Source organism: Nannizzia gypsea, genomic scaffold, assembly GCF_000150975.2.
Source record: "Nannizzia gypsea CBS 118893 supercont1.4 genomic scaffold, whole genome shotgun sequence".
Taxonomy (NCBI): domain Eukaryota; kingdom Fungi; phylum Ascomycota; class Eurotiomycetes; order Onygenales; family Arthrodermataceae; genus Nannizzia; species Nannizzia gypsea.
The window spans coordinates 2871334-2884378 of record NW_003345198.1 but is presented as its reverse complement, the minus strand read 5'-3'; the positions used below and the strand labels follow the sequence as shown (position 1 = coordinate 2884378).

The 13045-nt window shown below is 47.3% G+C and overlaps 6 protein-coding genes across 6 annotated transcripts; 1 reads left to right on the top strand and 5 right to left on the bottom strand.

Annotated features, from left to right (window-relative positions):
- Positions 1-413: 413 nt before the first annotated feature.
- MGYG_05797 (hypothetical protein) lies at positions 414-1070 on the bottom strand (the record flags this gene model as incomplete). Its single annotated transcript, XM_003173160.1, has 3 exons — positions 414-635; positions 691-957; positions 1023-1070. 3 exons carry the CDS (start codon positions 1068-1070, stop codon positions 414-416), a joined length of 537 nt encoding a protein of 178 aa, XP_003173208.1.
- A 596-nt stretch (positions 1071-1666) lies between these two features.
- MGYG_05796 (CAMK/CAMKL/AMPK protein kinase) lies at positions 1667-4274 on the bottom strand (the record flags this gene model as incomplete). The annotated part of the gene is made up of 4 exons (XM_003173159.1): positions 1667-2253; positions 2310-2939; positions 3005-3840; positions 3910-4274. The coding sequence occupies 4 exons, from the start codon at positions 4272-4274 to the stop codon at positions 1667-1669; spliced, it is 2418 nt and encodes an 805-aa protein (XP_003173207.1).
- A 1045-nt stretch (positions 4275-5319) lies between these two features.
- MGYG_05795 (phosphoglycerate mutase) lies at positions 5320-6164 on the top strand (the record flags this gene model as incomplete). Its single annotated transcript, XM_003173158.1, has 3 exons — positions 5320-5368; positions 5441-6029; positions 6095-6164. 3 exons carry the CDS (start codon positions 5320-5322, stop codon positions 6162-6164), a joined length of 708 nt encoding a protein of 235 aa, XP_003173206.1.
- Positions 6165-6692: 528 nt separating this feature from the next.
- Positions 6693-7505, bottom strand: MGYG_05794 (hypothetical protein; the record flags this gene model as incomplete). The annotated part of the gene is made up of 1 exon (XM_003173157.1): positions 6693-7505. The coding sequence occupies one exon, from the start codon at positions 7503-7505 to the stop codon at positions 6693-6695; it is 813 nt and encodes a 270-aa protein (XP_003173205.1).
- Positions 7506-8021: 516 nt separating this feature from the next.
- Positions 8022-10022, bottom strand: MGYG_09098 (hypothetical protein; the record flags this gene model as incomplete). The annotated part of the gene is made up of 3 exons (XM_003173156.1): positions 8022-8927; positions 9303-9773; positions 9888-10022. The coding sequence occupies 3 exons, from the start codon at positions 10020-10022 to the stop codon at positions 8022-8024; spliced, it is 1512 nt and encodes a 503-aa protein (XP_003173204.1).
- A 429-nt stretch (positions 10023-10451) lies between these two features.
- On the bottom strand, positions 10452-12536 carry MGYG_05791 (hypothetical protein; the record flags this gene model as incomplete). The annotated part of the gene is made up of 2 exons (XM_003173155.1): positions 10452-10478; positions 10500-12536. 2 exons carry the CDS (start codon positions 12534-12536, stop codon positions 10452-10454), a joined length of 2064 nt encoding a protein of 687 aa, XP_003173203.1.
- Positions 12537-13045: the final 509 nt, after the last annotated feature.

Here is a 13045-nt window from a genome sequence, read left to right as displayed (position 1 = left end):
GAGAAACTGAGACAAGTTATCTTACTACGGATAGCCAAACTGGCCAATAGTGTCTACTCATGTAAGAAAAAGGTGGATTAGGGCATACTAATCGATGGTGGACATGGAATATTGATGGGTCGAATGAAAGCTAACTATTAAAAATTATAAAACACGATTAAAAAGACAGGATAAAGCACATGCTTTTCCTCATAAATACTAAGATGCCACAACACTAAGGTTTCGGTTGGTAGAGTAGAATGCAAGAAACCACGAGGATTATGCGTATAGACACCCGAAAATCCTTGTATACTTGAAAATTTTCAATCCCACCCCCTTCCAATCGGGTTACAAGACCAAAGACAGGTATAACCTTTACTTTGGGCATAGGTAACATATATTAGAACCCATCGTAGCCTGAAACCCGGCAAATCTTATACCTGGGACATCGTTGGCGTTTGTCCACGGTTGGGTGATGTGCGTTGGCGGTCTCCACCTCCGGAGTAGCGCTGTTTGACACGCCAGAGGGAATATAGGGTGGACAGCAAAAAGGCGAACCACAAGAACCACAAGAATGCAGTGGCTGCCTGACCTTCACGGCAAGTTTTCTCCAGGGATTTCGATCCTCTGCTCACCGGGTTGGTGGAGGTGTATGCCTGTTTCAATGTTAGAACAATAGGTTGGCAACTTGAAGTATCGCCGTTCACATACCCTGTTAGAACAACTATGCACGTGCTGTCTGGCAGGAAGAGCAATAGCTCCGCAGAAGGCAAAGACACAGCAGAGGGCATCGATAATGAACGTTAGGACAGGATGGAACATGACCGTGTCGCTGAGTGATGCCGGAATAAGATAGAGTAAGGACAACAAGATAAATGCTGATACGAATAAATTGTAGTTGACCACTGACGAGCTGCCGCGTATAGCATCGTCAATCATATTTCCTATCAGGGCCATAACAATGACCGCAAGGGCAAGCTACAGATGGGAGGGTCAGTTCCAGCGAATTTTCGTTGGTAAAATCAGATTTAGAGCTGCTATACCTGAATGAACCGAAGGGCCGCGCTGCCCCATTTTGCCGCATCAGGCATTGTGACGATTCAAAGGCCTGGTCTCCTATATAGATTCGAGAAATGCTGATAGCGTTCCGACCTGGGTCTAGAGAGTATATCGGAAGATACAGCAGAGCAAATTCCAGTATTTTCAAGCGTGAAGTAATTGTGAAAATCACAGTATCTGATCAATTATTGCCGGTAATCGTTAGTTGTAGGTTATAAAGAAACTGGGGGGGAAGTGATTTCAAATCCATTCCAGAGGGAATAGACAAAAAGCCGGTCACAGTAAGAAGACGTCATATGGCTCCATATAGAACAGCGCTTTGTTTGTTTTGCGGGCACAAAGAGTTCTATAAGCAGCTCCGCTTCTTCTAGACCAAGTCTGATAGCCACTCTTTTCGCTTGCACACGAGTTGGATACAGCTTAGTAATAAAGTTGGCTATTCGCCTCCGGACAATCATTTATCTATGAGTTTAAATCGACCCGTAGACGTCATCAGAACCTTGAAAACCAGTTGATATCATGTGTAGGCATTTTGCAAAAGTTTTGTTCATTTGATAAAGGTACAAGATTGCTTGTGGGCAGAGATTTGTTGGAATGATGAAGCGCACGCTGGTACATGGGGTATAAATCAACTAACAACGGCCAATTGCGCAACAAGATCAGACGCTACGTCCAAGAAAGGATAAGGGCTCGTCACCTCTTTTTCCTTGTTCCGTATTCGCTTGCTTATTGGTCTCCAATCTGTGGTGGTGTTGTTTTCGTGAGCGACCTGGATGACATTCTGGTAGCCATCACATTTGAAATCCACCATGTAGTTCTTCGACTCGATCTGATATAGTTGGATGTCGATGAAAACCCACACCCCGTAGGAAAGGAGTGCAGGGTGAGACGAATGAGCCGACGATAAGGCGGTACCACCTGCAGCTGCTGCGGTAGCGAGGGCCGCTGCCGACGCTGCCGTCTTATCCTCTGGGTGAAATATACCACCTATTAGACTCACGCGGCGACGGAACTCTTCTAGATCACTGCGGCTAGAGTGAGCGCTGCTTGACGGGCCAGGGGCTAGAACGCCTTGCTTCAATAGCCGCGCACGAATAAACCATAAATCCTTGGGGATATAATAATCTGGTGGCAAGTCAGGATATTTGTGTTGCAATGCCTGCGGAAGTTCCGCTGTCATTTGCGGGGTTCTGCCGCCATCAGAGTCATTCACATCTAGAATAATGTTAGCAATAGTGCGTTGACATCGGTATCGATGTCAAAAAACATACCAGACTCGGCAGGCTGGATTTCCCAAACACCTCCTTCCGCCTGAATTGCCTTGTATAGACACAGCATTGCTTCATAGGGTTGATTCCTAGAACGTATTCCAAACTGCCATTTTCGAGAACGCTTGGGTGGAGGGGCTGCCGGAGCCGTGGTGTTTGGCTTTTGGTATTGTAACTTGTCCAAATCAACTTTGCTGCGTGAATGGGGCCGAAGAGACCGGGCAGTTGCAGCTTGTTCTTCAGGAGAGCGCTCCTTATTAATATCACTCTCGGATTCCTTCCCGTCCGGTTGCAATGATCTACCCCGGTTTTCCTCCAATAACGCATCTTCTTCACCTTCGCGAAGCAGGCTCTTCTCTGCTCGTTGCTTCATTATTTGGTCATGTACATATGGTAAACTAGTTGGTAGAATCCGTACGTGGCTTATTCGTGGAGTGTCCTCTGTTCCTCCGATAGAAGGAGTTTGGGAGGGCGTGCTTGAAGATGTACGCGTCTGGAAAGGGGTTAACGGGGCAAGTGGTGAGTCCTGAGCACCAATGTCAGGATTAGAATTTTGGCCTGGTCGGTAAGATGGAGACGGGCCTGCCCCGAACGGGATAACAGATGGGTGGCTAGCCTCATTTTCAGCGGGGGCTTGTTTTGAAGTTAGCAGAGTAGGATACGAGTAGCAATACAGGGTATATGAAGGGGATTATTACAGTTCATCTGCATCATCTCATTCTCGACCACAATAAAGAACGCGTCCTTTATGGCACTAGGCTCGGGTTTCCTCAAAGCATCCTGGATATCATCCTTGCCATAGCCCATTCTTCGCTCAAGCTTGTTTACTGCGTTCTCATGGATACGCTCCTGTATAGCAGCAGATCTTCCCGGGGCAATTTTACGTGGGTCAATTGCTTTATTCGGGTCCGCACCGGTGCCAACAAAGTCCTCGACCGGTGGCTGTAAATATTTTGGAAGACCTTTTAAAAACCATGGATCCTGTCGTATTTCGGGTATAGAGATTCGATGTACGGGATGGACTTGAAGCATGTGTTTGATGAGATTGGCGGCACCCGAGGATATGTATGATGGCATATGGAAGTTTCCGGCAGATATCTTTTTGAAGAGAGATGGAATGTAGTCATCATCAAAGGGTAGTTTCCCCACCAGAAGCACATAAAGAATGACTCCACAGCTCCATACATCGACTTCTGGCCCCGCGTAAAGCTTGCCAGAGATAACCTCCGGAGCCGCATAATTAGGACTACCGCAGCTTGTTTTCAAAAAATTTCCATCGGTCATGATATTACTCAGACCGAAATCAGCAATCTTTACATTCTTGTCCTTGTCGATAAGGAGATTCTCGGGTTTAAGATCTCGGTGAACAATTTTGTGTCGATGGCAGTATTCCACGGCGCATATAATCTGCTGGAAAAAGATGCGAGCTTCGTCATCATTGCACCTCCCTCTCTTCACGAGATAGTCAAACAGTTCCCGTTCCGCGTATTCCAGGACCATAACAATGTCTGTCTTGGTAGCAATCACCGTATATCTATTACGAGATTGGAGCCATTAGCATATTAGTTATACCGTCATATCAAAAATGGATACTCCAGCTTACAGTTTAATGATATGGGGGTGCCTCAAGAGCTGGAGATACTGGATCTCTCGCTCAACCCTCCCAACCATGTCTCTCGACTGTAGTTTCCGCCTGGGTATGATCTTGAGCGCTACTGGGCGCCCGCTAGCTCTGTGAGTGGCAAGCTTAACCTTTCCAAAGGTTCCTTCACCCAGGTTCCTCACTGCGGTGTATTGATCGAGGCGCTGCATGTCTCGAGCGGTGGCTGGAGACTGATCGAGCCGTTCGTTTCCATGTCGTGGAGCTTGCTGCGGGATGCTTGGGTGTCCATGAGGGTTTCTATTCCGGTTCTGCTCATACGAAGGAAGGGAAATTGAGAGATCTTCGTCGTCGAAGGCCGCCGACATGGTGAGAGTGCGTGTGAATGCGCGGATGACTTCAGATAAGGGGGAATGGCGTTGTTTATCAAACTGGTGCCGCTACACCGAGAATATATCTAATTCCCATCGACTAGAGCTCGATAGGCTCTGGGGTGGTGCGCGTGGTAAGCTGTTGGAATGATCGCTCAACGACTTGCCATTGTAACTAGGCGGAGGCAAAAAAGCACTGCGCAGTCTCAAGGGGGTCGTGTTGGGTGTAACTATTGCCTTGTTAATCTGTAAATAAGTACTCCGTAGATGTTTGCTCTTCTCGCGACTATAATTTTTATTATCCTGCTGTCGCTGACGACGTTTCTCCTCGCGATGTCGTGAAATCGTACAGAGTAGGCGCCCGACGGAGTTAGTTCCAAGGAACCTGACAAGGGGCCAGGGGACCGCGCTATATCTAGCAGCTAAGGAACGTACACCTGCCTCTTTAGATTAATCGATTTCCTTAGTCATAAAGTTAAGCGTAGCTTGCTGACTAGCTTCAAAAGTTTAAATATGTCACATGACTAAACCCCGCGCTTATCATTTGCCTCGAAAGTCAAGAGGCTGAAAGTTGGTGAAGTCGATGAAGTCGATATATGTCTATATTTTATATATTCAGATTGGATATTATCTACTGTAAACATATTTGGGGCGGAGTAGGCACAACTAAAGCGACCTGGCTAGTTAGTTACATATTTATATTTGTCGTGACTTTTATTGGTAACCGGTATGTGCCCTGTTGAAAGCAACCTTATTATACCTCCAGCGAGCTTCAACTTGTCGATACGATACAGCTCTCCAATGCAAAGGCAATAATCTAACGGCTCCAATAACTCAATGCCTTAGTTATCTTCCTCAAATTCAAACAAATAGAAGCATGACTGACAGTCAAAGGAGCCCAGATTTCGCTGTATAAAGCCCTACCCAAAGCTGGAGGCCACATAACCTCTCCATATTTCCATATCTCGCCGAAGATTTGCGGGAGAAGTACTTCTAGCCATCCTCTATAAAGCCACTACAGAGGCTGTTGAACCTTTGCACAATGTCTGATAAATCCGCAGGAACGCCTCGAGTGTATATATGCCGCCATGGTAGCTATGCCCTCTACTGATACCCCCTGTGATTCTCTTAGTATAAACACAGATATTAAACAGGGCATCTAGGAGAGACTGAGTGGAGCAAGGTTGGCCAGCACACCGGAAAAACAGACATCGAGCTCACGGCGCGGGGCGTGCAGCAAATCCAGGCATCAGGGAGGATGCTCATCGGACCCAACAAGTTGATAGAGATCTCTAAGGTTGCGCATGTCTACATAAGTCCCCGCAAAAGGGCATACCAGACATTTGAACTGGCTATCACGGAAGCTGATAGGAATGCATTGGCCGGGAATGGTCGAATTTCAAGGACCGAGAGGCTGGCAGAGTGGGATTATGGTGACTACGAGGGCCTAGTTTCGGCTGATATACAAAGGATGAGAAAGGAGCGAGGATTGGACAAGGAGAGGAACTGGAATATCTGGCAAGACGGATGTGAAGGAGGAGAGTCACCCGAGCAGGTATCGGAAAGGGTTGACAGCTTGATCGAAGAGATCCGTGGCATTCAGGGTCCGAATATCAATGGAGAGAAAGCTTGCAATATAATCTTGTTTGCACACGGCCATCTTCTGCGTGCATTTGTTAAGAGATGGCTGAACATTCCTATCGGTTTTCCTTTGCGTATGATGCTCGAAGCTGGCGGTATTGGTGTCCTCAGGTGAGTCATCAGATGTTCTATGGTGCCTCGTTTGATAATGCAGGTCTGACTCTTGCCTGCCATAGCTATGACCATCATGATATCAACCAGCCCGCCATTCTTGTTGGCATAGGCCTCCCATCCCCTCCAGTTTAGGCGCCTGTACGGAGTAGAGTCAGATCTTTATATAAAGCATGATTTAGAACCTTAGAAACGCAATGGATATATGTCAGCACGAGAGTAACATTAACAGCTTGATTTTTTACTCAAATCTCACTCATAATAAAACAGGTTTGGTACACACGAAGTACCGACGCCGTAGTCGTCCGAATAAAGGCTATTGTACATAAAAGCATTGCCTATCAGCAACCCAACTTTTTTGTTTTGTTTTTTGCATTGCTGAAACTCGTCAAAAGAAAAGCATGATGAAGCGCTGATGTAACACCAGAAGTCAATAATCGAAGGGTGTGCAAGAGATTTAGCGCAAATAAAAGATGAAAAGATATGTGATTGTGAGAAGAAGAGTCGGGAGATTGTCCGTGGGAAGAAAACACCGAAGAACACCATGCTAAGCCAAGAAATAATGGGAAATAATACAGTAGAAGAGTCCACGGAAAGTGGAAAGTGTGTGCCCAAGTAGAGGTATGTGGTAGTTGCACATGCCGGACAAATGGCATGAGGCAATCACTCGTCGTCGTAGTGTCCTTCATTTTGGGTGCCATGTAGCCAGACCTGTTTCCATGGGCCTCCATGCGCAGGAATGCCCTCTCGGTCTTGTCTCATGCCCTCCACGACACCAACTATGCCACCGTTCCGAAGCCGCTCCAGGACAACGTTCATGCCCTGTTTGCTGCGGAGGACAGCGTCCCGCGTCCGTTTCACTCCAATGAGCTCAATGGTTCGTTGTATGCCAGCGGTGGACCAGGAAGCAAAGAACCCTTTCTTGGGAGCCTCGTCTTCGACCATGGTATCTTTTTTCGACCGGCCGAGCATATTCTGGCCTAGACGAGACTTAAATGTGACCGTAGTTTTCACCGACGTACATTCGCCTTTCATATTATCGTCAATGCCCAGGCCGCCGGAGAGAGCAGGCAAGGAAGAAGATGTAGAGAAATCTGTGTTCTCAGCACGACAGCGGTGGTATTCCTGCTTTTCTACCACGCTGAGAACCCCCGTCCACTCCATATTGCGAGATTCTGTCCGCATCCATCCTTCATTGACATCAATGACACTGGTCTCGAGAATCACGCTCTGACCTGAGTTGTCCGCGCCGCCGATTCCCTTTGGCAGCAGTTTCAGCATGGCCGAGGGGACCTTAGACTTCTTCAGATGCAGCCTCGTCGTGTGTAGCCGCTGCGTGACCGGGTCGACATACCGGTCGATCACGTCTGAGGCTAGGACATGGCGAGAGTAAGGGTTGGGATACCGAAGGAAGTATGCAAGCGTAACGGCTGGGAAGGAGTAGTCGTAGTTGAAATTGTTCTCGAAGAACTTCATCGTTTCAATGCATCAGCATCCTTTGGATTAAGCAATCAGCGAGATGTCGGGCCTCTTGACCGACTTCCTTTGCTTGTTGATAGTTGGGAGTTGACAGTTGGTTGATTGTGTTTCTTCTTCGCCTTCTTCTCCTCGTCGTCTTGTTCGTCCGTCTTGAAAGTTCATCTCGTGCTTTTCTTCCTCTTTTTTTCCTTCTTCTTTCCGGCTTCTGCGCTAACCCGCATCAGGCCATGAGCGGGGATGTTGACTAATCAATGTCACGTGGTATAGAACGCGCTTGGGCCAACGTCGCGACATAGAATATCAACTTCACCTACATCCACCACCGAAGTACGGAGTATTGACTAGTTTCAAGCAGAAGAAAGAGAGGAGAGAGCATCTAATTTTCAATTCTAGAGTGCGATACAAGAACTCTCAAGTATTGGTTAAGAACTAAGTTGACCAGTGGCATTTAGCCTAGCTATCCCAGCTTCATTATCTACTTAATACCCCATGCAGAAACATCACATAAAATGATCAAGGCAAGGAGGTCGTGTTGAAGAGACGATTCCCAGTGTCGGTAGTGCCTCTGCCTGTGTACCTGTTCTGCGATATCCGGAGAGCAACAACGCTCACCTTTGCTCCGTGACGCAACTTGTGAGTAAGGGTTTGGCTGGAGATACACTCAGCCTGGACAACACCAGCTACCACCACAATGCCAGCGGTCGAGTGCAGTTTCTGGATTCGCTCCAAAAATTCAGCTACTGTCTTGCCACTATTTATCACCGAGTCAACCAGGATAATCGTGACTTTCCCCTCTACATGGTGAGGTTTGACATCCTCCGGAAACTTCACATGAAGGAAAGCTGCCTTAGGAAAAGTATCCCAAACACCACAAGCCATGGGCTCTCCCGCACGCATCACTGCCATGATCAGTGTCTGGCCTTCATGGTACAGCTGATGACCGCTTGTCTCATAGCCTAGGACATGTGGGATGGAGTACTCTTCGACACCAATGATGTCAGACAAGAGTTCAGTTGCTAGGTATTTTCCCACGAACTTATGAGCTCTGCAGAGATCTAGACCAACAACACTTGCATTTCGCATCCCGGTCATGAGCAATCTAGCTGCGCTCTTTTCCGTTGCATGAATTAGCTGGATTGAGGGCGGTGAAGGAAACGGAACGAAGTCCACGAAACCCGCACCGGTAATATCCAATGGAGGCAACCTCTTGGAATCCAGCCATATCGGTGTGGTGCGAGGTAAAACAAGTTGTTGCAGGCGAGCCCCGTCGCTTTCGATAGCCTCAATTAAGGCAGAATCCATGGACTTACTTCTTGTCGCCTCTGCTCCAACCACAACGATGCCTTTGTCAGCACGCTTCAGCATTTCCATGTCCAGCGGACTGTCACCAAACGCCCAGACGTCCATATGGTACTTGTCCTGCAAATATCCCACCAAGTCCCCCTTCATGCGCCCGTGACGGCCAAGCCATTGACAATCCTACCTCCTCCGATGACTTTAACAGTGCCGGACAGCCCTTCTTTCTCCAACACTTTTTCCGACACGCGCTGTATGCCGCATGTAACGACTACAGCTCCGACATGCTCCTGTTATGCGACATGGTGCAGCAGACAAAAAAATTCAGGGTACACAGATACTTGCGCTGCCGCCTCGCTGCATATCATATCGAACTCCCGGTCGTCTCCTGACTCCTCATTAAGCAATGTGGCCTTGGCGGAAAGCAGTGTATGAATACCCTAATCTGCTGCTGAAAATATTCTTCAACGAAGCATCCTTGGCCTTCGATGAGCCGACCTTTTCCCAGAATAAGACACCGGTATCTTTTTCAGATAAAGTCTTATCCGCATCCAGGACAAGCATTGTCAATGGCGGCTTAGTGATCATGGCTTCCATACGTGCTTTGGCGCATTCCAGGTTAATTTCCTTGTTATATATACGTAAATCACATAACAGGTTCGATACCCTTCTCTGCAACTCCGGTTCGGGTGTCATACGCATGAACAAAATACCATGCTGTAGCCAAAGCGGCCGAAGTTGTGATATCTCCATCTCCTGCCATATGTGTAGATTCTCTATACTGATAAGAGAGCGAACCCTGTTGTAGTCACGAGTGTGACGCTCAAGTAATACCTCGGGTGGGACATCCAAGTATAAAATGTGCGTGTACGTGTCAAGGTCATCGCTGGTGATTATGGGGAGCGCAGCTTCGCCATCTTGCCCGTCGAAGAAACTGAAATAGCCAGTAACGATAGCAGCCTTTTTACTCTAGATGCAGGCCCTCCTGATCGAGTCAATTGCGTCTTTGCGCGAGGTCATCTGCCTTTTTCTATCCCAGCCCTTGAACTGGGCGAGGCCTCTAGGAGTAACATCATCGATCACCTGTGAGCCTTCATAGAGCAGAAAATGCTCTTCCTTGAGTATCTGCTTCAACTGATTCAACAGAGTTGTTTTCCCAACGCCAGAAACTCCGTACAATCCAATGATAACCGGCTTCTTTTTAGACAAAGGCTGCATTTTTTGTACCATTGTCTCCGGGGTGGAACCCCCGTCTGATAACCCATATTGTGGTGCAAAAATGAACTTGGAGTATGTAACTTCGGATTTGAGGCTATCCTAGGTAAATTCAGTTGGTAATATGTTAAAGTAGAGGGCACTTCTGTCTCATGGTGGTACATCAACCAGCTCCTAGAAAAATCTTACCTGACCGTACCATCTACGCAAGCTGACGTATCCCCATGACCAAGTAGAAATTTCATCTGTATTGGTCCTCGAGGGTTATTGAATATCCACATTTGTTCGTCCAATTGTACTCTCACTGCGCCGCTTGTATTCGACATGTCCCTAACTATATTTAACTAATAGGCTTCGGCTTCGCTACATCAGTGAAGTTGTAGAAAACAAGGGGGTAGAAGATAGTCGATGGTGCATTATGTTTAGCTTGATCTATCTTTGCTCCTCACATGTTGCCTTCTACACAATGGAGTATCTTACCTCCTTTCTAATACATTCCGCAATTTCCAATACGTGTTCCCGGGACGTCCGTGAAAAGACGTTGAAATGCGCTACCCACGAGTTCACTCCCGTGCTAGGGTCCGGAACGCGGTCGCCTTTACTTAAGAAGCAATGACTCCACGAGACGCAACCTCCAAGGTCAGGCCGCCTACCAAGCAGTTCTGTGCATACATTCCCTGAATTATACACCCCACCTTTGTCAGCTGCTATAAATACCATCGCACACCAGTACTGTGCACCTTGTAGAAATGGGAATGAGAGTTCGCGGACGCGTTGCATGTCTTCAACCCCAAAGAGCAACCCAAGTCCCCAGTAATCAATTCCATATGTATGCTTTAATGCGTCTGAAGCCTGTATCCCGGGTGGTCGTGGGTTGATTTCAATCAACCAGGAAGAGGGTGTTTCCTTGGTAGGAGTTGACCGTTCGGTTAAGTCTAGTATATTATCCCGTACTGCAAATTCCATCCTTGAGTGCTGAACTCGCGCTTCAACGTGATATATTCCATCTTGAAGACCGACCTGAATCAAGCTTCGATGCAATGAATCTCGAATAAGAGTAAGTTCGTCATCCGGGAGCTTCGAAGGGAGTATATTCCCCCGCTCCATGAAGCCGGTCTTTCCTTGGCCATTTATATCTGCGTCTTTGGGAAACTCATCAGAGATTTCAAAAAAGAGTACCTCCCCATCACAGAGTATAAAGTTTGCATCCACTTCAGGCCCGTCACAGTACTTCTCCAGAGTAAAGGCTGCTCCATGGCGTTCAACATTGATAGCTCGTATACTAGCCTCGAGCTGTTGGAGACTCTCAACTCGAGATACACCTTCCGAGAGATACCCTGTACATGGTTTCATAATTAATGGAAACTCGAGGTTATGCTCTTGGACGACATAGGTAGCCTCTTCTAGATCTGAAGCTCGGTACGCCTCATGACCTTCAAAGCGGCTTAACCTGTATTTATCCGTGGCGAGTGCATATACTTCTGGAGAACATGTTGGTAATGATAATTGTAGGGCAGCTTCCGCAACTGGTTCCTTGTAATGGTCACAGAAGGTCACAAGGCCATCAAGGTGGCCATCGTACGAGCGGAGCGCGTCAACAACTCGGCGTGTAAACGCTGCATCGGATTGCAACGTGCACTCGACAGGAATAAATGCTTTACGCCAGTGCGCCCAGCGTGGTCCATCTAGCCAATGTCCAGGATTATCAAGCACAACCATGTCGATTCCCAGTGCCTCTGCCGCCGTGAATACAGTCTCGCCATTCCCTCCATGGTCGGGGCTGCGACGACCTCCTTCAACAAGGGCAAGTGTCCTACGCTTTGGTTCTTCTGTCGATATCCAAGGAAACGATAACCTATTACGCAATTCCGTATCAAGATGTGTTTGCAAGCCAAGTGTGTTATTCGTACTTGGGTGGGTATCTTTCAACAGCATGCCTCCGGCCGATGCTGCGAACGCATCTGGCACTTGCTGTAGCGTCTCAATATGGATCGGCTCTCCGTCGAAAACTTGCAGTGGCTTTGCAAATCCGACAGCGCTATCAATCAGTGGGCAGTCTAGTAAACGTAACGGAATGATATCGGATCGCGTAATGTATCCACGAGTGCGTGGTATCACTAATCTTGCCACCCTTTCATTTGTTTCTGAAGTTGAGAGACAGTCTATCATAAAGCGAAATGCTGCAGGAGACCCAAAATTTTGCGGAGTAATTTGACACTGCTCGTTTGCCGAGACCTCGATCCATAGAGACGTTTCTTTTACACCCGTAGCCCATGAAAACGGAGGGAACCCAGTGACCTTCTTAAGAAAAATGTCCATTGACTGCCAGGAAATAATGCCCGACGCGTCTGTGACGGTGTCGTTGAAGTGCCATCTGCAGTGGAATCGAGCTGTAGAGTGGGAGATTTGTGAGTGAATTTTGCAGGTACATAGCATTGAAAACCCACAAGCGATGGCAGGAGATATTCGCCTACTCTCATGACTATCTTCATTCCTCACAATAATTGTACCCGCCATCTTCCCGTTGATTTGATGTGCCAGAACACAGGGATATCCCGCTTGAGTATCAAATATTTAGTACCTTTCAAAAGGGGTTTAAGTAACTACCGAGTACAAATAAAAGTGGTTTTACTGTAACTACTTATATAACTAACTAACTGACTCTATGTGAGCCGCTTAAGAATTTGGTTCGTCGGAGTTTACGATCTCCTTTCCAGCCCGGTTCAACGGCCTTTCCGAAGTCTGTCGGAACCTCCGAGCTCCCCGTAGATCCACCAGCCAGTCAACTAGTTAGTTAGTTAGTTACAGTTCCCGCCTCAACCTTATTCATAGCTAGTTAGTTTAACTAACTCCTCCGTAACTTAGTTTATTTAAAGATAGCCGGCAACAAATACATCCAAGTACTCCGTAAGTAGGATAGCATAACACCACGAACTAAATGAGGTCGCTCGAGAGCCTTACACCCTGGCTCAGCAACCTACTACCGGTGCACAGCTCAGTAGTAACTCCTTAATTAATAGTTCCAA